Here is a 25,808-nt window from a genome sequence, read left to right on the forward strand (position 1 = left end):
GCATGACAATGGCAGATGAGACTCCATGATGGCCGTTTCCTTGTTTATGTCAATATTACATTTTGTTGGGCACATCCACAATACTGCAAGTCAGCAAAAAAGAGTCTCGAGCAGCAACTCGTCAACACAGACGCTCATCGAATGCTCCACAATATTTGGAGTCACGTACGGGAGTGCTGACCTGTCGGACTTCTTATGTAGATGTCAATAGAAAATGCTACAGACATTTTGAGTTCTCCTCCCAAAACTCCATTTTTATTTTCAGGGCCAGTGTGCATGTGTGAACACAGCTTTACATCAACTTACCTGTACATCAGCAGCAACCGCAGACACAGATTTACTGAAATTAAGTTACTGCAAGTCTGTGGTTAAGTCAGCAAAATAGCTTTCCACTAAAATGTGGCCACACACAAAGCACTGCATGAAATGTATGGTGTTACTTTTTTTTTTTCAGCACTATCTGCACCTCGTAAATTTGTGAAAAAGTAAATAAATTGCAAATGACGAAATAATAGCTCAAACGACAACTGGGCCTCACTCTCAGCATTTGGCTTTTACATTAAATTCTCTCTTGTTTCCAAGCAAAAATGTCCTTAGGTCCCCGACATAAGAACCATTATTTGTCACTGCGTCCACAAAGTCATGTTTAAAAAAAAAAAAGAGGTTGGAAGCTGTGTTCTGTGGATTGAAATGCAACAAAATATCGAGCAGCAGAAATTCTATCCCACCAAACATGAGTTTTTCTAAAAAATTAGTAACAATAACATTTTTTCAGTTTCAACAAGGAATGCTACTTGTAATTTCCCTTGATTTTTTTTTCTGCCCAAAGTGAAAAACACAGGGATGGTATTGCACTGACAGAGTGTGTGAACCAGCTGACTGATACATTTCCTCATCACTTCTGCCTCTGCTAAACCCTTTCTTCAAGTAATCCCTTTGCCCCCAGCTGTTTGGAATAGTAGGGACTTGTTGCCTAAGCAACCCACACCTTTCCAGTTATCTTGTCTGGTCCTGTCCGAGCTGACGCAGCCAGGGAAATGAAGCAGACCAGGATAGAAAAAAAATAAGAAGGGAGGAGGTCCTCTGTGTTGGAGTCTCGATCCCAGCAGCAAGCTCAGACTAGCACCGAGTGTTAACCAGCGTGATATGAAATTAATTCTACCAGGCTCAGCAAAGAGCAATCTCTGGATTGAACTTCATCTTTCAACACTTGTAAATCCCACTGAAATGAAAGAAACCTCAAAATTGCTAAACCTCTAGATAACATGAATTGGGCCATCTTAAATTGTCACAGTAATCTTTTGAGTGTTGCCGTGTAATGTGGTGATAGAACTGAGCTACAGTAGCACGAGTACAGGATGACACCTGCGAAGATTTCAGGTCCCAGGCAGTCATGCTATGACTAGAAGAGACGCAGTCCTGTTGGGAGTTGATATATGGCAGGAGGAGGCTCCAGGCAGGCCTGTCTGGAAATAAAAGGGATTTAAATGCAGTGCAGGACTGGCCTAAGACTGCCTGCCTGTCTGTCTGTGTGTGTTTGTGTCTGCTCTGTGTCCTGTTGCCAAGCCGCCAGCATATCAAAGAGACCAGTCTGAGATCTTTTCAAAACTCAAAGAGAAATATAAAGGTTGATTTTTTTTTCTCATTTTCTCAGTAAAAGAAAAAAAATCTTTGATGTGTCCAAATCTGTTCAGTGGGTGGAGTGGGTGAAAGTCAAGGGAAATTTATGTCCAAATTCTTCCCAGAAATGTGCTTCTCACCAGTCAAGCAAACGCTGACTGGTGAGAAGCAAACACTGCTCACGAGGAGAGCACACAGCAGCGGCTCCTGAGGGTCAGGGTTACCGTGACGTTGCCCCCTGCTGTTTCAAGCTCGTTACAGACGACACACACGTCTAACTATTGAGCAACAGCTAAACAGAACACTGTGCTGAATGAGAACTTGTAAAAACAAATATGTATCCTACACTCTTGCACAATAAAAATAACAGAAACAATGAAACTATCATGACTCAGTTTTTTGTTTTGTTTCTTTTAAACAGTTTCATGACTACAAATGTTATGAATTGTGACATCTCAGAATATCCCGTCTTTACTGGAGCAGATTAGGTCAGTCAGTGAAGTGCTGGTGTTAACCGGCAGACACTCCTCTGTGACGATGCCACTGTGTGAAGTCTGAAAGCTAAAACTCAGCTAAAAAAATATTCTTCTTTTCTGATGGCTTTTCCATTCAACACCACAAACTTGTGACCGCTTGCACAGTTGAGAAAGGTTGGTGGCTTTGACACTTTCTTTGAAATACGGGATTTCGTCAGAACCAAAGTGTCTATAAGTCATTTTCTGTTTGTTTTATTGAGCTACAAAAGTGAATTGAAAAGATCTCAGTGAGAGTTTTATCTGTCTATTTATGTATTTTTTTCCTGCTAATCAATTCAAAAGAAAAAAAAATTCAAAAAGCAGAAACGGATGATAGCATGATAAAACCTACTTAATAAATCAATTCAAATAAATTTTAATTCAGCTTGATCATAACATCCCTCTAAACTGAACAGTAGAAAATAAATACATGTGCATGAAAGTGGTTGAATTATCAGCCCTCAGCTTAGAGGATATAGCTGAAAGAAGAAACCACCTTGGTTGGATAGCTTTGTGTCTTAGGACCTAATCCTTACTTAAAAAAAATATATACATTCAAATAAAGAGGACGTTTATGATGATTAAAAAAAAAAAAAAAACATTGTAGAAAACCCAGTAGGGTCAGCATTCACCATCCTGAGAGAGAGATTTATGCTATATATATCTATATATCTATATATATATAGATATATATATAATATTATATTAGGCGGGTTAAGGTTGGCGGTTTGATTCCCACTGCTCACCGCTCAAAAAGATTGGTGAACTGACAGCTGGAAGGGTGGCAGTCCACCTCCTTGTCATGGCCGTGGTGCCCTTGAGCAAGGCACCTTACCCCCATGCTCCCCGGGAGCTGTGATTGGCTGCCCACCGCTCCAGTGTATGGCGTCTGTCTCCATGAGTGTGTGAGCATGTGTGTGCAACAGGTGCCGACCTGGATGGGTCAAATGCGGAGGAGAAATTTTGTGTATTTCGTGTGACAATAAAGTAATCTTAATCTAATCTAATATACACCACTGCATCCCCTCATCCCTAAAATGGTCCCCAAAGATTCTGTAGTTATTGTATTTATCCATAGATAGCTTTTGTATATCTATCAGTGGACTGATACATGGAATTTTTCATCCTTCCTTTTATTCGTCAAAGTGAAGAAAAGTGCATGCCACATGACACAGTACTAATAAGGAGCGAGATTTGCTGGGGTTGCAAACTTCTGCTTCTGCTGCTTTACACATACATGAAGGGGGGGGGGGGGGGGGGGGAGTGTTAAAGGAAGAGAAGTAGTAATGGACTCTTTTTGCTGTATCTGCCAGTGTGCTGTTGCTTCAGCAGCTCATTTCTCTCACATTTGCTCACATTTACATACAGTTTTAGGTGTGTATGATACAGCACTATACAGTATTTTCTTTATATATTGCCAGGAAAATTGGAAATAGGTGCAGTGATGGACTGACACGTCTGTAAACATATGCGTCTTGACAACCACCTTCCATGGGGACCATTTCCGACGAGGCTTTAATGAGCAGGAGACGGATCAACTGAAGGTCCAGATGCATGTCTCAGGTCCTGTGTCAGGTCTTTGCTGAATTTGTCCAATTTTTAAGGACATTGTTTTTTAAGGGGATAGTTTGTAGCCTCGTCCCTTCATTTGTCCTCCACTTGTTCAGGTTTCTCAAATTTTTGAGAATTTTGAAATATGCAAAATTTTCAGGTAACAGCTCTTTGAGAATCACTTTGTTGGTGAAAAAGTACTATTTTATGTCTGTCAACCTGCGTCATTCTTAGATTCAATAAAAGAAAGGTTTAAAATAAAAGAATGTCTTTGTTCAACAGGCTGTTAGTTTTAGTAACAAAGTGCTCAAGGATACAATTTGTAATTGGTTCGCTGCCAAGGTGTCTTTTATGAGTAGGCGCTGGTTCATCCCTTGAGCTTATTTATGTTTGAATGAGTCATAGGCCAGCTGTAAGTCAAACCAAAAAGAAATAAAAAATCCTCCCAAAATAGTCAAGTACAAGGACTGAAGTGGAAATGAGTATGAAAGCAGTCAATGTGTGAAAAACACCCTGGAGAACTGTTACTCAAGTAATTCGATACTTTGATGACTTATGTCTTGGTGAGTTTGAATAATTGGTCAGGAATGAGCAGGAAGAGGATCAAATGGACAGCAGTGAGACAGACAGATGAGATGCCAAAAGCACAAAGATAAAGAAGAGATCATCAGTTGTTATCAGAGCCACCAACTGAACGAAGCTAATGTTTGTTAAAAGTTTGATTTTGTCACCATGTAAAGATGAGAACTGTAGAATGAACTGTAAAATGATGGAGCAGGATTGTATCTGCTGTCAAGCTGTGTTATTGTGTCTATCACAGTCCCCACAAGGATGCATCTTTCCTTCTTCCTCTTACATAATAACATCCATCCTGATCCTGACCAGGGAGAAAGTCTTCTGCCTCATTCACACCTCTCTACAAATCCAACAAACAGTAGGAATATACCAAACAAGAGGGGCCAGAGACTCTGGAGTGACTTTGTCTTAATAATAATAGTTAACATAATGTGGGGAACAGGGAAAGAAGCAATTCAGGTTGAACACTTGTGCTCCTTCCTCCTCTCCCCACTTTATTATTCTCGGTTGCCATGGAGAAAAACTATATACAATCATCTCAGTGTCTCTACAGGCTCCATTCAACATATTTTCTGTAATTTTCACTTTTCATTGTTTTCCACAAAGAGAACAGCAGGAGACATCTCGAACCAATGAGAAAATCTGTCTAATGTCCTACTCTACTGGCTGGAGGTAGACGTCGAGGCAGAGTAGGCAAACCAAAACAACCCATCTGACCGACAAACCAGACGCCATGGCGGTTTCCCCTGGCCTTCTGGCCAGAGTCCCGTTTTTCAGAAACTAGAGGCTTCAAAGGAAAAATTCATTTCACAGTCTGGTGGCCAGACACAGAGCCCCACGACTCGCACCCCCTTTAACGCCTAAAAGAAGAAGAGCAGCTTCGGCACTTACTTCACCTTTCACCCTGCTGTAGCACAACAGAGACAAAATAGTGCCTGGCTATGTCCAACGGTGTTCAAAAAGTTCAGAGAATATAAAGCCAGCAGAGCTCTTAGATCCAAGGACTCAGGTCAGCTGGTCCAGTCCAGAGTCCAGACTAAACATGGAGAAGCAGCATTTAGCTGCTATGCTGCAAACAAGTGGAACAAACTGCCAGTGGAGATTAAACTGTCACCAAATGTAGTCATTTTTAAATCCAGGTTAAAAACATTTCTTTCCTCATGTGTCTATGCATGAAATCTGCACGGTATCTTTCAATTTATCTAAACTGTTGCTTGTTTTTAATAATTTTCATTTCATTTTAATTATCTTATTTCTTTCTCTTTATATTCTTTTACATATTTTTAATGCTTCTTCCACTCCCTGCTGCAATGCTTTTATTTTATGTAATGCACTTTGAATTGTTTTGTACATGAAATGTGCTACAAATAAATTAGACTTGACTTGAGTTAAAGTTTGGCTCAGTTTAGACAAAAGGTGACTTGGTTTAGTTGCTGTTAAGGAAAGGTCATGGTGTGAGTTTAAATGATACTTGTTTAACTTGTGAAAGACTTCTTTGTTAATGTTTGAGGACCGGTCGTCGTGGTTAAAATCATTTTAACTTCTTTGTCAAAAGAGAGTAGGGTGCAAACAATAGTCAACGATGTCTTATTCAAACTTCTTGATGACCCATCCATCCATCCATCCATCCATCCATCCATCCATCCATCCATCCATCCATCCATCCATCCATCCATCCACAGGCGCATCAGTCCAGGTTGAAAGTCACATGTGAAAAGACCTTTAGTTAAGATTTAATGTGGCACAATAGTGAGTACCAATACTATAATAAATTAATCCCATCTCGCTCCATCTTCATTTCCTTAAAGCTCATCCATTAAATCATCATCAATGAAATATGCAAAGTGAAAACACCTTTTCACTAACAGTACAAGCAATAGAAAATAAATAAAAAGATATTTAAAAAAAAAAAGATATAAAAGATATTTTAGCAGGTACCGAAGAAATAAAAACTATTGTCTTAAGACAGCTTGTTGGTTCTTTGGGGTCAGAGGCCACATGAAAAACAACTTATATGTTACTCGGTCCGACCTAGTCAGACTGTCGTTGCAAAATGGCAGGGAAAAGTACCGGGGGCATCATTTGCACATGACGCCGACATGTTCAGTTGCTAGCAGACTATTGGAAGCAGTGGTTGTGTGAAAGGGGCTTAGCAGGCATCAGCCAGTAGCCGGTTAACGCAACTTAGCGTAAAATAAAAGCTGAAAACAGCTAACTTCGCTCAGTCCAAAGAAAACACTTTCCCTGTAAGCACCTCCAAAGCTCACTATATACACATTGCATCTTATTTACAGACGCAGGACTCCCTTGCTGTCAGGATACCATCAGAGGGTTTAAAGTTGAGGGACAATAAATGTATTCAACTATGGCTGAAAAATACAGGCTTGTCTGCAGACCAAAGCCAACCAGTTATGAGCTGTAGCCTCAAAATTCATGGAAGGACTTGAAGATCACATTAATTATTTAATCTATGACCTACAAAGTGAGTAACTCTATTACCCATAATGTTGAAGAAAGTGTGTTAAGACTTTATGGCAAAACTGCAGTCTGTCATTCTTATGAGTCACTGCACAGACTGTGCTTCAAGTTCTAAGGGACATACCTTCGAAGCCCTCCGGCGGTCAGGACAGTCAGGATGCTGGCACACCACCCAGTCCTCCTCCTGGACAGGCTTATCATCTGAAACAGAACACATGGGTCAATTTGACATCTCGCTTTATCATTAAAGCACCAAACCAATAAACTTGGCCAGCACAAGAACTATGATCGCACCTTTCATGGTAAGACTGTGAAAATATATTGTAGACAGCAGGACCCAAGTGTGTTTATAAAAGGAGGGGGTAAGAAAAAAAAAGGAGGGAGCGCATGAAACACTTCTCATGTAGTAAGACCGAGAAGTGACGCAATAAAGCGACAAAAGAAAACTTTGTTTAAAGCCATTTCTTGAAGGGTTAAAGGTAAACAAAGGGGGAGGATGGAGGAGATCAGAGACGAGTGAAGACCAAAGAGACAGCAAGCAAATGGAGTAAATGAGGGGACACCCAATTCTGTTTTCTGTACAGAAGTGCACTCATCTTGGGTAGACTCACTTCTGTCCCCTGCACAACAAATCAATATTGTCAAATAAATCCCTAAAATCTACTTGACTAGTTGCATTGGGGCTAAGATAAAAGGCAGTGTTTACATCTCCATCTTCTACATATACACAAAAGATAAATATATCATAACAGAGACCCTGAGTGCACCAGTATGTATTGGTCTGTTTAATGAGAAAAACAGAGAATACACATGCAGAAAGAGAGAGTAAGAGCAAGAGAGAGTGGCAGAGAGAGCCTGAGGGGGGCTGGACAGCAGAGGTGCTCAAATCAAATGCCTCCAATTTTCAAGTACAACAGGGCTTTGAAGAAAATATTTCCAGTAGGTGCAGATGACCTGTTTACTGCAAAGCTGCCTATGAGATATCAGTAAATCATCAGTTATCAAGATGGACTACAGCTAGGAAATTAACTCACTCTGTGGCGGACAACGTTAAACAATGTTTTGTCACCGTGAGGCTGAGCTGTCGCACGGAAACAAGTCACCTTAAGTCATTCACTTGGCAGTAACTACTCCTGCAGGTCAGGGGTGCTCGTGGGGAAGAAGAAAAAAAAAAACACCAATTGCTGCATACCAAAAATCCTGTAACGTGCCCGCTGGGAAGGAAAGGGTCAACCTGTCTACTGCTAATTTGCTCGATAGCAGTTAAATAAAAAAAAGAGAATAGTCAGAATTAAATGTCTCTGTGCTGAGGCACTGCAGTGCTGTGAGCTGAATGCTAAGGTTGATAACAAACAAACGATGACAACACGTCAGCATTTACCAGTGTGATGTTCATATTTGTTTTGCATCCAAACATTTGATCGTAACCTTCAGGAATTATTGTACTGAATATGTTGAAATTACTCTTTGTAAACATTGTTTGACATTATTTTATAGTCTGACTTTATTTGATGGAGCAGAAAGTGACAGGAGACAAAGGGATGGAATTAAACCCTCAATGTTGTGGTAATGAGGCATGTGCCCTGATCATTAGTCAAATATCATTACCTTCACCATTATGCTATTAAAGTAATATTGTAAGAGTGAATGGGTACAAGAAATTTGACATAACAATCCATCCAGTAATTATCTAGACAAGAATTAATTATCTGGGTAAAATGTCTGAAAGCCCATCCATTGTAAAAAATGCTGGGATTAATTTTGGACCAAAGTATCGAGGCAACTGACCGATATTTCCAAGTTAAGTAGAAGGAGAAGTTAAAGAACCTTTGTTGAACACATTTCAACTACCTAGAAGAGGCAGTGTCTACTTTGTTAAACCTTAGCAACCTTCCGGGAAGAGGGTAAAAAGATTTCTCCTTTGCTTTGCTGGAAGCAGGCCGAGACGCGCTCTCAGCTCTGGCCTCTGCCAGCAGGTCTCAGGAAAATGGTTCCCTCAGGGTTTACAAGCAGAAGGCTGCACAGGGAGCCTCCAGCTTTTATGGAGTCATTTCCAAAGAGCCAAAAGCTTCTCTACCTCAAGAGAGACTTCATAGCTTTCCACTAAACTATCTTACTTAGTCTCCTCAGTATGATCACAGGTCTTATTGCAGGGACGTGGAAACTTAAACACAACGAGAAGGAAGTAGGTCTAAAATGTTTAGAAGCCAGGCTGTGCTTCAAATTACCTAGCTGCAACCCTAATAATCACCTTGACAGTAATTCAGGGTTTTTTTGGTGAGAAATATCTAAAATTCTAACTGTTCAGTAAACTCAATGGCAGTCAGATTTGTTACGGTGTTGGTGGATACCTCGTAAATACAGAGGAGCCAGCTACACACACCTTTATTTCCCTTTCGAGGTGGTGTAGGCCAATAATTATAATGCAAAATACATTTTAGGGTTTTCTGAAATATATTAGATTATGAGGTGAGCTACTGTTCATTTGGTGCATATACAGCTCCCTTCCACTGCAAGGAAAACAAAGCATGAAAATCTCTTCTAGTAGACTTAAAAAAAAAAAAGGTTATCAACCTGTTAATGAGCAATCAAAAACTACAGATGAATAGATGGAACATTTGCACCAAGCACTAAGTTTTCTACAGAAGGTTTAATTTCCCCTCAACTATAGCCTCTTTCACACATCAGTGGTGCCTTATAGGAGGTGCCTTATCACTCGCTGCTGTTCCTCTAATACACACGTAATACACTCATGCCAAACAGCTTAGCCCTGCAGCACTGTGTCCTCACACACATCAAGCCAGTGATGGTGTGACGGCTTCATGCGTCTAAGGACACACAAGGTGGGATCATTTCACCTCTGTTATAACCTCCCTTGACGGCTTAGAGGTGCATCACCGGATCAACTGCTATTCGTCCTCAATACATTCACATATGACAACGCAAATGAAGGCACGTCAGTCCCGGCTTGAAAAGGCACGGTTGCATAGAATCTCTTAAAAAGGTGTCCATAACCACCAGGGGGAGTTTTAAACAGTGCTAAAAAAGTCTGAAGTTTCCAGGGAGATGGTTTGTTTCCTTGCATTCACACTCTTACGGTTTTAACTAGCCTACAAAGACATTAAAATTATCATGACTATACATTTGAAAATCACCTTCAAGTTTGTCAGCAGACGCCAGTCACACTCATATGTTCCTTCTTGTCTTTTCTTCTGAAATCAAACTTGATTTTTAACATCAAGTAAAAAGGCTTACATGACTCATGACATCAAATTCAATACATTACCCTCTGTCCTAAACTCTAACCTCTCTATAGCTCTCTTCTTATGACTCGGTTTCTTGTAAAAACACACCATTATCTGCCAAACCTCCTTCTGTCCTTCTTGCTCATTTCTTGCTGATTATCCTACTTTCTCTCTGTGATGAACTGGAATTCCTGAACTCAGCAGTGCTGATTAAGCCAAAAGCAAACACAAGCACACACTGTACACGAGCACACGTGACAGCAGACAATGAGCTCGCACACAGCGGTGCATTCACATCCACACGCTGGCCTGCTCACCACAGCGAGACACTGCCTGGGGCAAATGCCCATTAGGTGCCCATAAATAAGCCAGAGCAGTGGAGGCCAGGTGAAATCATGCAGACTTAAACATGCACTAATTCATGTTCCTACCATCCCACCTGATCTTTACGCTCTCTATGAGGCGAATAGATTGCTGAAATGTTAAGGGAGCTCCTGGTTGACCGGAAAATGAACAATTCTGATTATCAATAACTTCAAGCAAAAACAGTCAAACATTTTTCTCCATTCTTATTTATGTTCTGATGTTTTATATAACGTACAAAGTTTTATACCGCAACATTGTGGACAGCAGATCAAAGAAAAGAAACGACAGTAAGAAGTCACCGCCTCAGGTTCTGGGAAACTGCAATTTTCACAATATCATCTTATTTACAAAATAAATCATTAATCAATTAAAATGAGGAAGAGATATTAGCTGACACTTTGTGTGGCTTTTCAGAGATGCTGCATATAAAACATATCTGGTTTGTAGAATATGGTGTCTCACTTCTTTTTAAACATCAGTTATGCCTCTGAATCTTTCATAGCAATTGATCCCATGGCGGTTTGCACATTTCACTGTGGAGCTAGTTTGTCCTGGTGCTGGAAGTATGAAGGAAATTAACAGTTCAACAAATGAAACATTTATTTTTTTCTGAGGTGACCTTGTTGGCTTTGCTTACTGTACATTCTTGTTCAAACATGTTTTCTACGAAAAAGGGCTTTGAGGATGAGAATTCGCTCATGTATTTGACAACCTGAAACTATTTTGCCAACAGACGATTGGGCCTAGATTTTCCCAAATCCAATAACAAAAAAAAAAAAAAAAGACAGTCAGTGCAAGATTCAACTCCAATACCAATCGAAACCAGTTTACACACAGTGCAGAAATACTACACAACGCATGTTGTAGGAGGAACATTTGTTAAATACAACTACTAATAAAGTAATATCCTAATGTACTTGAATAAGTGCCATTACTGAAGGTGGTAAGCTACTTAGCATTAACGGATTATGTCAGAGTAGAGCACATTGTATAATCCATTCAACGCGGTTTTGGCTCATGTTTTTGGTTTTAATTCCTTAAAAACTCTTTGAATGAGATAGTATTACTCTTAAAGCACTAGTGTCATGGGTAAAAGTAAAGACACCCTCTTTCAGTTCTGTGGTTTTATGTATCATAGAAAAAAGAAAAATACCTGTTCCCTACCAATTCTTAAAATTAGATAACTGCAACCTCAGAAGAACAACAAAAGTCCACCCTTACTGATTTCACTGAAAATAAAGGAGGGCCAGTTGCTGCTACTCATATTGACTTGATTAACTTGAGTTTTGGCAGAAGAATATATTAACACAATGTCAAGGAGAAAAGACATCAGCAGTGATCTTAGAGAAGCAACTGTTGCTGCCCATCGATCTGGAAAAGGTTTCAAGGCCATTTCCAAACAATTTGCAGTCCATAATTTTGAGTGAAAAACACCCTAGACAGTGGCCAGTCTTCCCAGGAGTGGACGTCCCAGGAAGTTGATCCCAAGGTCAGAGAAACTGCAAAATATCCAAGAGCTACGTCTCGTACTCTACAGGGCTCAATAAGCATGTTAAAAATTACAGTTCATGAGAGTGCAAGTAGAAAAAGACTAAAGAAGTATGGCTTGTTTGGAAGGGTTGTCAGGAGAAAGGATCTTGTCTCTATAAAGAACATGGCAGACTGGCTCAGGTTTGCAAAGTTGCAACAAAACACAAGACTTCTCGAACAATGTGCTTTGGACAGACTAGATGTGTGGAGATGACAAAGTGGAGATGTTTGGGCATAATGCACAGCACCACGTTTTGGGAAACAGATCAACTGTCAAGCATGGTGGTAGAGGGATGAGGATTTGAGTCTGTTCTGCAGCCACAGGATCTGGGAACCTTGCAGTCATAGGGTCAACCATCAAGCCCTCTGAATACCAAAGTATTCTAGAGTCAAATCTGAGGTCATATAGCCGACAGCTGAAACTTAGCCAAAATTGGGTCATACAACAGGACAATGATCCCAAACACAGCAGCAAATGTAAAACAGAATATCTGAAAAAGAATAAATGGGTAAAAAATTATTCCTCAATGATTTGATAGATCATGGGGTGTACTTCGTGTTTCACACACTGCCTTTATATTTAGGCTTAGTCTTGTTAAAAAAAACAAAAAACACTGACATGGTGTAATATGTCATGCGTTGTTGTTCATTTGAGGTTATAGTTGCCTCATTTTTCTAAAGTCCTAGTACACACACACACACATATATATACATACACACACACACACACATATATACATACACACACACTTACTCTCTTCTTTACCCGACTATGTATTCCTCTTCACTATGCTATTATCAGTTTTAACTTTTTTTACTCAGGAACACCACCTTGATCTGGGATGACTTTAATCCAAACGTGTTCAGCTGTGAGCCTTCTACACGGTCTTTCAAAGAATGTTAAGAATGCCTCACTCTGCCTTCTATTTGGTGAGATCTCATCATGGCACATGGAGAAGAGGTGAGCTTATGACCGTGTTTGCTCAGGTTTTTCCAGTTTCACATGATGTTTTTGAGAGACTAAAAAGACCCCACCCCCGTATGTAAAGTAACATACACCTCCCTGCCAGGAGATGGTTATGAAAAGACTTGTGGGAGACGAGCACAGATGGCAGGCAGGTGAATGGCATACAGGCAAGGAGGGCTGGCAAAGAAACAGATTCATCAGCACAAGCTGGGCAGAGAACAGAGAAGTTAGATCATAGAAGATGTGCAATGGATAAATGAGTCAGTCGAAATCAAGACAAAACAATTTACACACACCTCATTATCTCTGTAAACCAAATCAATTAGACCTTTTCAAAAACAGATACGAGGGAAATTGTCAGTGATGTTGTCAAACTATACAGCTGCTTGTCAAGGACTAAAAACTGCTTACAGTAGTTCTGCTTAATCTTAAAATGTTTTGGAGCTAAATAATTGTGTTCCAGTTCAATTTCGCTACCGTTAATGGGAATGTCATTTGGATCAATGGACTAGTTCGACAGTCTGGGATATTAGTTGATATAATCAATTAATGATGGTGAGGAGAAGCGATAACAAATCCTTTCCTGATCTGTACAGTAAAACAATTTCAATAAAAATATACTGTAAGGAGCTGCAGCCTGCACAGTTAGCTTAGTTTATCATGAAAATTAAAATTCTGGAGGAAGAGTCTTCTTAGTTTTGCCTGAGGGAAGTTACTTCTGCCTTCTAGCATCTCTAAGACTTGGCATCTAGGACATTATGGCTTTTTTTTTTTTTTTTTTTTAAACTCAGAAAACCTGCAGTTTTATGAGAAGGTTATTTCCTTTTCTGAAAACTTCCACTTAAATTGCCAATGTCTCCCATAAAGTATGACATTAGCAAGTCAAAACGTTTTTCTGATCTCATTAGCTAAATTCACTCTTTACACAATTTCCTGAAAACAATTTCCATCATTAATTAGGCTTCAAACAAAGACATTTTAACTCCAAACCCTCTGGTCTACATATGGTTACTTCTTGCTCAAAAGTAACCAAGATGGCATTGCCAAATAGAATTCCACAAACCAAGGGTGCCGTCAAAATGACTATATCCACTTGTCGTTGTGCCAACATCCAAAGCTTATAAAGACCTTGCTCTAAAGTCTGACTTAATGTATGAATTTGGTAGCGATATCAACAACACACGCTTTCCAAGTTATTTTTTCATCATTATGAAAATCAGCACGAATATAGAGGTTAATTGCTAACTGTGTTTATTTTATTTAGTCCGACACACGACAACTGTATGAATACCAGTGACAACTTTACAATGGAAAAGTTAGCATGTGCCAGGGTGCTACATTTCTATCACTGTCGATTGGAGCTTTGGCCAGTAAATACCCCTGACTACAGCAGAGTTAACTGATCCTGGAATGAATGCCAGTTGCAACTTTAAAACTGAAGACATAAGCCAGATGTTAGTTATTTTCAACACAGTGCACAAAAGTTTGTGTTTATGCTATTTCTCCCTTAATGGTCGCACAAACCTTGTAAGATCTCACTTTACATTTGAAGCATGGATTTAGTTCAGCATATTAAAACCAAACCCCTTACTAGTGAACCCCCACAGTATTCCTCTACAGGTGGAAGAGTCCTGGTGAGCAGACATTGAAACACAATCAGGTTGCAGCTGTTTCCAATGCTAAGGGTTCAGTGGCAATGGGGGCAGAACACAGTCATTCTGCTAAATGTTGTTTTACCCCCACAGTGGTTAAAACACACACGTGCATCACACACTCTCCTACCAACTCCTTCCATTATTCTCCCTCCTCCACCACATCTGAGCAAATGCGGGGTCACCATGTATAAAACTGAAAACCACAGAACAACAAGTGTAAACTGTTCCAAAGGGTGGAGGAGCAGTCAACAATTTCTAATTTACCTCCACAGACGGAGAAAAAAACAAAAGGATTTACTTTGCCGACTCATTTTGTATGTTCAATGGCAAGTAAAAATGCAACTTTCTCCAGTCTCTCCATCCATTCCCGAGGCTCTTCATGACTTCCACATTAAGGTAAAGTATTAGCTGAAACCTCAATAACCTGTCACCATATTCAAGAGGCATCATGAGAGGATTACTGCATAGTAATCCCCTCCTACAGTAATCAGTCAAGCAAAAGTTATCATTATATAATATGTGGCCTTCTGTAGACTTTACCATTAAGCAAAATAGAACCACGTTCTGCTGTTACTGGAACTCATGGCTGACTGTGACCTGAGGTATGCAAGTGTGTGCTTGTACTCAAGGGCCTAGTTAAAGAGTGCACTGCAGGAAGGAACTGGGAAAACCAGTGGGTTTCTGGAACCCAAAATATGACTCCCCAAACTCATAATTCTGGGCTTTAAATTCAGGGCTCCAATCATTCTGACCTGCACTGTACACATTCGAGTGGAGATGTTTTAGTATGCGTAGCTCATATTGTCTAGCTTTTTTTTTTTTCTTCTTTAAAAGATCTCACTCAAACTTAGTAAGGTAAGTTCATAAGCTTTGACCTTGACGTAGACAGCTGATGATTTTGGACCATGCTTCCAGACATCCAACAATAAATGAGCCTATATATTCACATCTGCATATACGTAGACAGACTGGTGATGCAACACTGATGTTGTATTTTATGATGTTGAGTGTTTGCAGCAAATTGTTGGCCATCTTCTGTAAGTCTGTGTTGTGCATCACAGCCAGCGACTCAAAGAAAAAGAAAATCTATTTGTTTTTTCATATTTTCGAAATCAGTCCTTCGTTATTGTATCGTTTATATATACAGTGGCAATATAATCTCTTATGGGATTAAAAGGGGAACTCCGGTATTTTTAAACCTAAACCTTATTTCTGGCACGTTTATTTACTCACTGAGGACAGTTTGGCGAAAGTCGGCGTCCTTCGGAAGCTATTTAGAAAACTCTGGGGAGTCCCTGCCCCGGAGTGATAGGGGCAGGGATGATGCAGCCTCTAAACAAGGCATTATCCGTCTTTATTTCACCAATATTCTAAGACGAATGAATAAACAAACGCATACTATTGTTCTGTTAGCACATGGCTACTATTATGTGGCTACTTGCAGCTATAGGAAAGCTAAAGGAGGGGATTTTACACACCTCTACTGGGACCACTTCATCCACACGCATGGCTGCAGCACAGCTCATTCACTCCAGTAAGAATAGCCATTTTACTCAAAGTCGTCGTTCACGTTGTCAAAATCTGATAAACATCCTGCTATGTTGCACAAAACTAGCAGTAGCAAACTCCGTGTGAAGTTAGCCGACTGTCACAGAGACAGGAGTAAATAAACTGTCCTCCAAGGAGGCGTGGATGAAGTGGTCCCAGTAGAGTGCCTGTGTAGAATTCCATCCGTTAACTCTCCTATAGCCGCAAGTAGCCACATAACAGCAGCTATGAGCTAACAGAGCTATAGTATACGTTCGTTCATTCATTCTTCTTAAATCATTCATCGTGAGTTATCTAAATAGCTTCGGAAGGACGCCGACTTTCGCCAAACTGTTCTCTGTGAGTAGACAAACGTATTTCATGCCAGAAATAAGGTCTAGGTTTAAAAATACCAAAGGTCCCCTTTAAGTCGCATTCTATAGGCAAACTTGCTCTACACAGGTGTATTACAGAAAAATTATCTGCAACAACAAGGCCAGACACCTTCAAACTTAATGAACTGTAATAACCGAGCGATCTATTTGCATTTCTTAATCTTCCATCAATAACTTTCACACTCCATTGGCCCAGCTGGACTTATTAGCAAATATCTCTGTGTTAAACAAAGGTGGTTGACACTCCTGCTTTCCATCAGCATGTTAGCATTGTCTGTTCAGGTATCTGATGTTTGTACAAAACTCCAGCATCACTGTGTCCTGGTGTGGCCTAATAGCCACTAGCACCAATGTTGATCCAGATAAACAAAAGAGAAAAAAAATTAAAAGGAGGGATTTTAATGTTGAATTCAGAGTTGAAATGTGTTTGGCTCTCACAGGACAAAAGGACAGGATCTTAAACTAGAGAAGCTGACAGGTTGAGGGCTAAAACAAAGATGAGAAATGTTTTCAGTAAGTTTGTCAAAATTATGAAAAGGTGAGGATCAAAGTCTCTCTGTGGCATTCTACTTCGCTGTTTCTGCAAAACAGGTCTGCCACACCAGCACAAGAAAGCTGGTTTTCCAAGCGGCTGGCTGGCAGAGAGGACAGGACATTCCTCCCCAGCCCTGTTTTATCACTTCCCTTTCACTAATGGCATAAATCGGGCGGCAAAGCGGAAACAAGTACCTCATCCCAAAAAAAAAAAAAAAGCACTGAGAGGAGACATGGAAGTATTTCAATTCCAACTATGCACGTCATCACTGCTAAATATTTGCCATGTTGCTGCCCTCATCTCTCCTTCTTCATATGAGGCCATCATCATGCCAGATTACTTGGAGCTTTCCACTGAAGACAGCAATGGAAAGAAAAAGAAAAACTTTCCAGGCAAAGTAACCAGATCTTCTGCTTAAAGAAAAGTTACTTATATAACAATGTGAAGCGTCGTCTCTTCTGTGTCGTTAACCCAGACTAATAGGGGGTTTAGTGAAGTAGGTTTGAACTATGCACACGTTTACCATTTATTCTTCAGTTTTACTGAAAATTAAGAAAAATGTTTGATGCAACGAGACTAACCAAACGACCAACACGACTAACCAAAATGCTCTATATGTACTGTGCATTTACAGCAAAGTGTGGCGTAAAGAATTTTCTACAATAGAGATGACTAAAAACATACATTTTTCACACAGAAATAGGTCCTTGCTGCATTAAGTCTGACTATTCATTTATCAATGAAAATGAATAAATCAAATTCTATATAGCGAGGGAAAAAGAAAAAAATTAACCTTTGCTCTTAGTATGTGGCATGACTCACCAGTGCAGCAATCCACACAAATCAGAAAACTGTTGATCAGATCCAAGTGCATCTAGGAGGAGTTTTAGTCTATTCCTCTGTACAGAGCAGCTTCGTCTCTCTGATGTTGGCGAGTTTCCTCACATAACCTGGTCACAATAAGTACTCTACAATATTTCAATTGGATTAAGGTCAGGAGTCTGACCTGGCTAATATGAACTTTATTCTTCTTCACGTGTTCTCGGGTAGAAACCACGTGTGTGTTTACAGTTCTCTTACTGCACAACCCATTTCTTTCAGTTTGGTTGAGATGCAGTTCATAGACAGTTGAACATTTGTCATTTTCGTGGACATAACTCAAAATTAATTGATAGTGATCAACTGTCTTGGCCCAGAAATAGCAAAACAGCCCCATGTAATAACACTTCCACTGCTGTGTTTCTCAGACAGTGCAAGGTTCTTGTGCTGGAATGCATATATTTTATTCAAATATGGCACAAAACTTTCATCCAAAGTTTTAAATGGCTGCAATGTCCTTTAATAGCCTTCTGCCTACAGCTCTGCTATGTAGACAACTGTTGTTAAATTTACTGGTGAGCATTAGGCCTAACGTTAGCCATAGTCAGATAGGGCTACCCTGTGTTTCTCTGTGACGTCACACTTTTTACATTATTATTATTTGTTTTTTTATAAACATGGTCTATTCTTTGAGTAATCTTTGGTAGTCCAGCATTCTAGGCCATTTGTACGCAATCTGTCTTACTTTGGATTGGTGGAATCCAAACTATTTAGAGCTGGTTTTGCATTTGTGACAGGATACACTTAAACAAACAAAGATCAAACTTTGATAGATCATTGCACTTTACATAAAAATGGGTATGGATTCAAAGTAGATGTGCATGTTATTGAATAGAAACACCAGTCTGATTTCACCTTGAAGTTAAGCGTTTATCCAAGAACATAGTTTAGCCACTCATGGATATATGCAATATGGAATCCTTGACCTAAAACAATAATTATCTCATAAAAGTAGATTTCACACCACTGTATTTGGGGACATTCATAAATGCAATTCCTTCCCTTTCTGTTGCTATAACATGAAACTAATATTAGTGTACTTTTTCTATATGTCCATCAGTGCTCTATTATCAAGGTACTGTAAATTTACCTCCTGCTCATATTAAACATCCAATTCATATCGGTTAACCTTTGGCCAGCAGTTTACTTACTATTAATTGTAAATTCATATCCACTATACAGCCTCTTATTTCACTGTGCAAAAAGCACACAGAGGTTATTTTATAACAGTCTTTATTTCATTTAGTCCGACACGCAAAACAAAAAGTAATCAGCTGATCCACCTTATTTTAGCTGAGCTTACCAGACAGATCATGGATGACATCCAGGGATGACGACCAGGAGTAGCGCTCTATTCCCAGCTGACTGAGAGAGGGTGGCACAGCCTCCAGCTCATATGTGCCACGCTTCTTCCAGTATAGGAACATCCTCTTCAACCAGATAGTGCTTTGTAGTAATGAATGTTAATCAAGTGTTAAAATATTTACCCTAAAACTAAACTCTTCCCACTGTGTTAATAATTAAACTAAGTCTAACCATGCCCCACCCCCCAAACAAAATCTATCTGAACCTCTGCCAACATTTGATTTACCCTTTGCCTTGACATTTAAAAATAAAACTTGCTAGCCAACTCAGCTTTAAACTCTGCCATCTGCCCATGTGTTCTTTCAAATTCTCCACCTGCACGATTACTTCAGCTCGCTTGCACTTGCTAAAACTTGCTTTGAACCCTCCGAGTCTGATCCTACTTGAGGGCATATCCAAGTGAGCAAACAGACTTCTTTCAAGGACAATCCTTTACATCTCCAGAGTATAACAGCACTGAACCTGCGACTGGAATAAATTGTACCACTGCCACCCACAAAGCGAAGATTAATACGTGTCTCGGAACCTTCTGTTTCAGAGCCTCCTCCTGTTGATCCTGTAGCCTTTAAGGTTCTCTACTAATCAGCCACTGAGAGCCACCCACCAGGAGCTGTCAAGCACCAACTGCTGCCCTCTTCTAATCCATTCAACCGGCCTAATCCTGACTAAAATTACAGCTGTCCAACTGCTAAAAAGTGTTGCAATCTTTTCTCCAGAAGTGGCATTTCCTTTGCTGTTGCATTCCCTGAGCCTCCACTTCATCCATGGTAAAGATCCTAAAAGTACACAGAACTTGTGTCTGAGGCAATCTGCTCATGTGTAGGATCTCCTTGAGACGAACCGGGGGGGGGTTCTACCCACTCCATCAGACAAGTGTTGTATTCATGAAGAGGTGAGTTGCATGCTGGGATGGGCAATCTGGGCCAATGGCTTTTGGACCCAATGATACAAAGATCTCTTTTAAGCTTCCTCCTACATCCAGAGTGGACTTTATGTTTCACTCAAACTGTAAAAGGCTGACATTTTTCTGCATTGATTAGAGCCCGCGCCCTTTATGAGTCCTGAAAGATTTATTCCTTTTTTGTGAATGCACCAGCTCTGTGCTAGATGTGCTCAGTTATTTCTGTGGAGGTACAAAGAGCCTCTTGGTCATGAGAAAAAGTCTTGTTACAAAATGGTCATCTGCAACAATGCACTGCACTTCTCTGATGTCTTTGAAAAACCTCTGAAGGGTTAAAACAACACAGACCGACACTACAAGTTGAGGTATAATATTTTCCCCCCTGTTGCTTAAATGCTCATGCACTGCTATTATGCATCTAAAAAGGGAGAAGAAATACTGTGAGAATGTACTGCGCTGGCCGGGGGAAGGGAGGGATGTTGTCACACATAGCGACCCACATGTCCAATTTTGGGATGAGAAATTAGAGGGTAGGATGGAAGCCGGTTTGTTGCTCAGCTCTGGGCTTTGCAGACATATGGTAATAATCTGAAGCAGCTTTGAGCATGCAGCTTCCCTTTTAATGAAGAGAGCAGTCATGCAGCATGAGAACTGGGCTGCAAACACAAGGGCCAATTTCAACCTACAACAGAAACAAAGCGGGAAGCCGGGGGGTATTAGACGGCCTTGCTTTCATCATCATTCACCAGATCAGCATTTAATAAGAATACGCTTTTGTTAGCCATACCAAGACCTGAAAATACCTTTTCCATTGTGTCACTAGTATCGAAATTCAAATGCATTTTGATCTGATCTAACTCCCAGGCTATTTAGCCGATTAAAATATCATACCGAATTCATTTGGAAATGGATTCCATATTGTGAAAACACATATTCTTTCCACAGTAAGAAACTCTGGCAGCTCTGAGCAGACACAGGTTGCACTTTTTGTCAGTGTTCTGGTCCAGTCAAAGTCAAATAAAGACTCAGGAAAACCGACTTTTCCTATGACCATTACACAGCCTTTCCCATTTATAGATCTCTGAGTACTTGTCAAGTTGTAGTCTGGTGCACAGGACGTCGACTACTGGGATAAGCCTGATGAATGGGAATGCCTTCTGCGTGTTCCCATTTTCTAAACCTCTTTCACTAGAAGAAACAAGAACAGCAACCTCAAAGACATCAAAGTTTTTAAAAGGAGATTTGAAACACACTGTTCCACCTGTCGTCCCATGATTGCTGTTGTCTCTTTATAAACTGACATTTTAGTAGTTTTCTGTTATGCTCTGAATTAATAGGGGGCCTTGTATAGGAAAAAATAAAACAAAACGCCTGAAAATTTATGGATAAATCTGCAAAAACCTTAAACTGTCCTGTTTGCAAATCAGTCTTTTCACTTGATCCTCCCAACCCCTTGCACACCCTCATCTTTCAAACCCCAGCAACACCTCTCATGCCCCATAAACCGAACATCATATGTGAAAATTGTGAGCCAGGCATTACAAATTTGTATGCACACATATTTGAGTCATGCTCATCTTTTATAAAGAATTGAACACAGTTGATTTAATCCCAAATTCCAGCCATTAATGAAGTCCTCTGACACAACGCAATAGAAAGTACAGCTCAATGTAATTTCAGTTTCTGATAGAGATGCCCTGATATTGTCCACAACCAGTACATTGAGAAGAAAAGTTAAATATTGATGGACACCTAGGCTGAAAGTCTGAAGTTTGTCTGATAAGCATGAAGCTACAGCCTGGTGATTAGCCTGAGGGTTTTCCACCAAAAATGACAGCTTGCTGGTGATAATATTCATTATTCTTTAGTGAGATCTCACCTCCAGCAAAACAAAAGCACCCCCAAAGCTTAATGCTGCTACAACTATGCTTTCCCATGTCTATGCTGTTTATTTGGTGCTGTGATGCATTGTTTTTGAGTCTTTGAGTCAAAGCTTTGGAACTTACGACCACAAAGCTCTATCTTTGTCTAATCAAATAACTAATTTTTCCACACATTTTTTGGAATACGGATATGCAGTTTTGATCAAGTAACACTAGAGAATCTGGCAAAAAAAGAAAATAAATAAATCTCTTTCACTCGCCCTACAGTTGTGGGACGTAACACCACAGTCATGTTCTTGGTAGCATTGCGTTGCGTCATATTTTTTCACCTCTTGCTGGTCAATAGTCAGGTTTGCGTTCACAAGCAAAACAAATCTATAGGAACTTGTAGAAATGCTGCACAAAAGTGAATCAAGCACGTTTCCATGGATTGATCTGAAGTAAATTAACTAGGTTGTATAGTGTCTGAGGGTGGAAGTTTAGGCAACCCTCCCAGCGCTTCTAATTCAGTACGAGTCATTGTCCTAACTGGGAACAAAGCTCAAGGAGGAAGAAGACAGCAACTGCAGATGAGAACCTCAAAAGGAAAAAAGGAAAGAACATTTTCATGAACTAACTTAATCTCTCTAACTTTAATATCTAGTAATATGTGGAATATATATATATTATATATCTGGGAAGACAGCGGTCAGTCACATGAGGTTTTTTTTGTAGGTTTGTTTGCTGGTTTGGACTGAAAACAGCTGGTGACTTGTGATACAAAAGTATTTCCATGTCCCCTACTGAGGATCAAGTCCTTTTTTAAATAAACAAAAACCACCTCAAGTGAGCGTACAAGTGTTTTTTTTTTTTTTGTTTGTTTGTTTTTAAGTTTTTCCCATTTTTAATACTTATCACTTTTTCTTATCCATTTATCAAATGTCAAGCAAAAACATCAACAGAAACTCGGCAATTGTCCCTACTGTAGCCCACGACATGTCTAAAGCCTGTCTAAAGTCTTAGGTATTCTCTCCTTAGATACTTCCAAATGATAAGATAAGCTCTCTGTGATACAGAGTTTAAAGTTTGAAGCCATGAAGTTATCGGGTTGTTTTTCCAGCCGTTTTCACTCTCTCTACAATGGTTGTAAAATAGAAATGTTTTAAAAGTTCTGACAAGGTTTAATTTTTTCATAAAATCCTAACATTTGATACACACTGTAAGACAAACAAGTTGTGGTTTTATTTCATCTCTGCTGGTTGCCTGAAGGGCTCTTTAACACCAAAGTTATGGTTGTTGGTGAGCCTCAGAGATGCTATAAGAGTATTTATTTACCAACAGGCAAACTAACTGTTCCCCACCGTTTAGAGTCTATGGGCTGAGTAAGGTCTCCTTGTTTGAGCTTCATATCACACAGATGAGGAGTGGTACAATCCTCTCATCAAACTCTCAGCAATAAGCATATTTTTTTCAAAGGTCACATTCTGTTAAGACTATGTAGATCTTTTAAGTCATTAGAACTTCCATATTTGAAAACAATGACATTTAGTTTAGAAGAACTAATGAAAATAGAAATAGAAAATAAATGAGTGTGTCGAGCCTCAGTCAACTGGCTTCTCGGCAGAATCGCACTCACTGAAGCATTAATGGTGTGCTGAGAAACGAGTGCGTGTAAAGCGGATGCAATATGACAAGACTGGAAATGAGCCTCTTGGAGTGTGTGCGCGGCGGCGAAGAGAACTGTGTGAAGCGGAGTGTTGACAGAGGGAGTGCAGTTGAAGGCTTGTGCGTGCCCATGTGGAGGTGGTTGGGGGGGGGGTTATATTTAGCAAGGTGGCCCATCAAATAGACCAAAGTTAACCCCTCACCAGCAGACTGGGAGTGGTCTAAGAACATTTGTGCGAATGCACTGAAAGAGGAAGAAAAGAGCCTCTTCAAAAACTTCTTCCAGAAAAACAGTATCTCTCTACATGTGGAGAATGTGGGCTGTCTTTTTTTCTTTTATCTGCATAACTTGTGTGTGCGTCTATCACCCTATCTTGTAGAATATACATAGCCCCATTCTTTTAAACATATCAATCTATAATGAGCCCAAGTCACACACATGGGAAGCATGGTCTCCAGAGAAATTATGTTCACTTTCCAATGCTTTCAAAACAAAAAGACAAATAAAATAACAAAATTATTCCCTTTTCGCAGCTAGTTTTAATGCAGAAAATATCTTCCGTCAGTCAGTCTGATGAAGACAACTTGTCCGGCATCTCTCCTCTCAGCTCCTTGGGAGCTGCTGACAGACAGTAGTGTACCACCGTGCTCACAATGAGAATGTCGATATGCATACAGTAATACAAATATGAATGGACTGCATTTATTGGGAACTTTTATAGTCTAGTCTACCTCTGAATCCACTTTAATTACAATCCATTCAAACATCGAGCACTTTTTGATTAGGCATTCTGTGCTTGTTCCCAATTGTACAGTTATGGTTACAGACTCCTTTTGTCAGCTGGTCTGTTCCCAATTTGTTTACCAGAAGAAGACAAAATACTAAAAACACATTAAACAAAGTTAAAGATTAATTCAACCGATAGCATTATTTTCACATTTTCTGTGATAATAATATCATCATTGTTGATTATTTAGGCCATGATGAAAAAAAATGCAGTGAAAATCAGATATCATGATGGTCCTAATTTAAATATGTCACCTTGTGCTTTAGGAAACTGCAACAAGAACAGGTATTCAACATTTAGACTTAAATTGCTGAAAAGTAATTACAGACTGTAGCAGCCCAAGTACAATGTAATTGCTATACATAGCATGTTTATGTGTGCCAATTATTTTAACATTAGCTTAGTTAGCTAAATTCCACTTTGTCAATTATCAAAAAAAAAATTTGTAGGTTACCTTTGTCATGATCGGGGACAAATGTCATTTCGACATTTGTTCTACATGAAAAATCAGGTGGTCCTCAATAATGTGTGTGGACCAACTTGAACAATCTGTTAACTCACACCTTTAAAGTAGGGCTGAGCGATAAAACGATAATGATCGAGGAATAACTTTCCTAAGTTTCCTAGTTACCTAAAACTCCAAGTAAACGGAGAACCACTATGGTCAGGTACTGCAACTCTAAGGCATATTTTGTCAGGTTATAAGGTTAGTGAGTCACAAGGCCGGTATACATGGCAACATAACCAAGTATTAAGAAGCTTAGTTGCAGGTATTGAAGATAAATGAAGGCAGGCAAAAAAAAAAGGCTCTAAGGTGAAGAGAGTGGCAATTCAGTTTGTTCAAGAGGGGGATAAAGTTAATGAGACAATAAGGAGCCAAGGCAGCTTAGAGGATGCTTGTGATTGGGAGATGAAGGTAGATTTAGGAAGAAAGCTTGCTGTTCCCCAGGAAATAGCCTCTACAAATCTAAGGCCTGCTATAGTCTTGTGGTCAAGGAGGTATGTGGAGTTAGGGGCAGAAGCAGAGCAGTGAAAGTTAGGATATGTCCAGTGGAAGTAGGATGTAGAGCATTTGTTGCAAAATCTGTTGTCTCATTGTTGAGGGAGTTGGGTGGACAGAGTGTGAGGAAAATAGCGAAGGAAATGTCAGATGAGGCAGTAAGGTCCAGTCAGTGGATTTTGGATTAGAAGAAGCAATGGTAGCTGGGGGCCCAGCAGGGGGAGCACTTAGGGTAAACGACCTCTTGTGGCCCATGTGAGCCTTTTGAAACCAGGTGGCCATTTCAAGTGAGTTGGCCCGTATGGCCTTGTTTTTGTTGGTGTTTCTTAGTAACTATAGGACTGTTTAGGTGAGTTTGTCAGCTGAATCTGCTAGTGTGTCTTGTACT

The 25,808-nt window shown here is 39.9% G+C and overlaps 1 protein-coding gene across 2 annotated transcripts in view; it reads right to left on the reverse strand.

Annotated features, from left to right (window-relative positions):
- The window catches only part of plekhg5b (pleckstrin homology domain containing, family G (with RhoGef domain) member 5b), a 73,847-nt gene that overhangs the window by 40,565 nt on the left and 7,474 nt on the right, over positions 1-25,808 (reverse strand). For both annotated transcript variants that reach the window (XM_072366825.1, XM_072366826.1), the window contains exon 2: positions 6,865-6,941. In XM_072366825.1, coding sequence (XP_072222926.1) covers positions 6,865-6,941 — 77 coding nt within the window. The remainder of the gene's footprint in view (positions 1-6,864; positions 6,942-25,808) is intronic.

The sequence above is a fragment of the Leuresthes tenuis genome, unplaced genomic scaffold (genome assembly GCF_036924035.1).
Source record: "Leuresthes tenuis unplaced genomic scaffold, fLeuTen1.0.hap1 SCAF_16, whole genome shotgun sequence".
In the NCBI taxonomy this organism is placed as follows: Eukaryota; Metazoa; Chordata; class Actinopteri; order Atheriniformes; family Atherinopsidae; genus Leuresthes; species Leuresthes tenuis.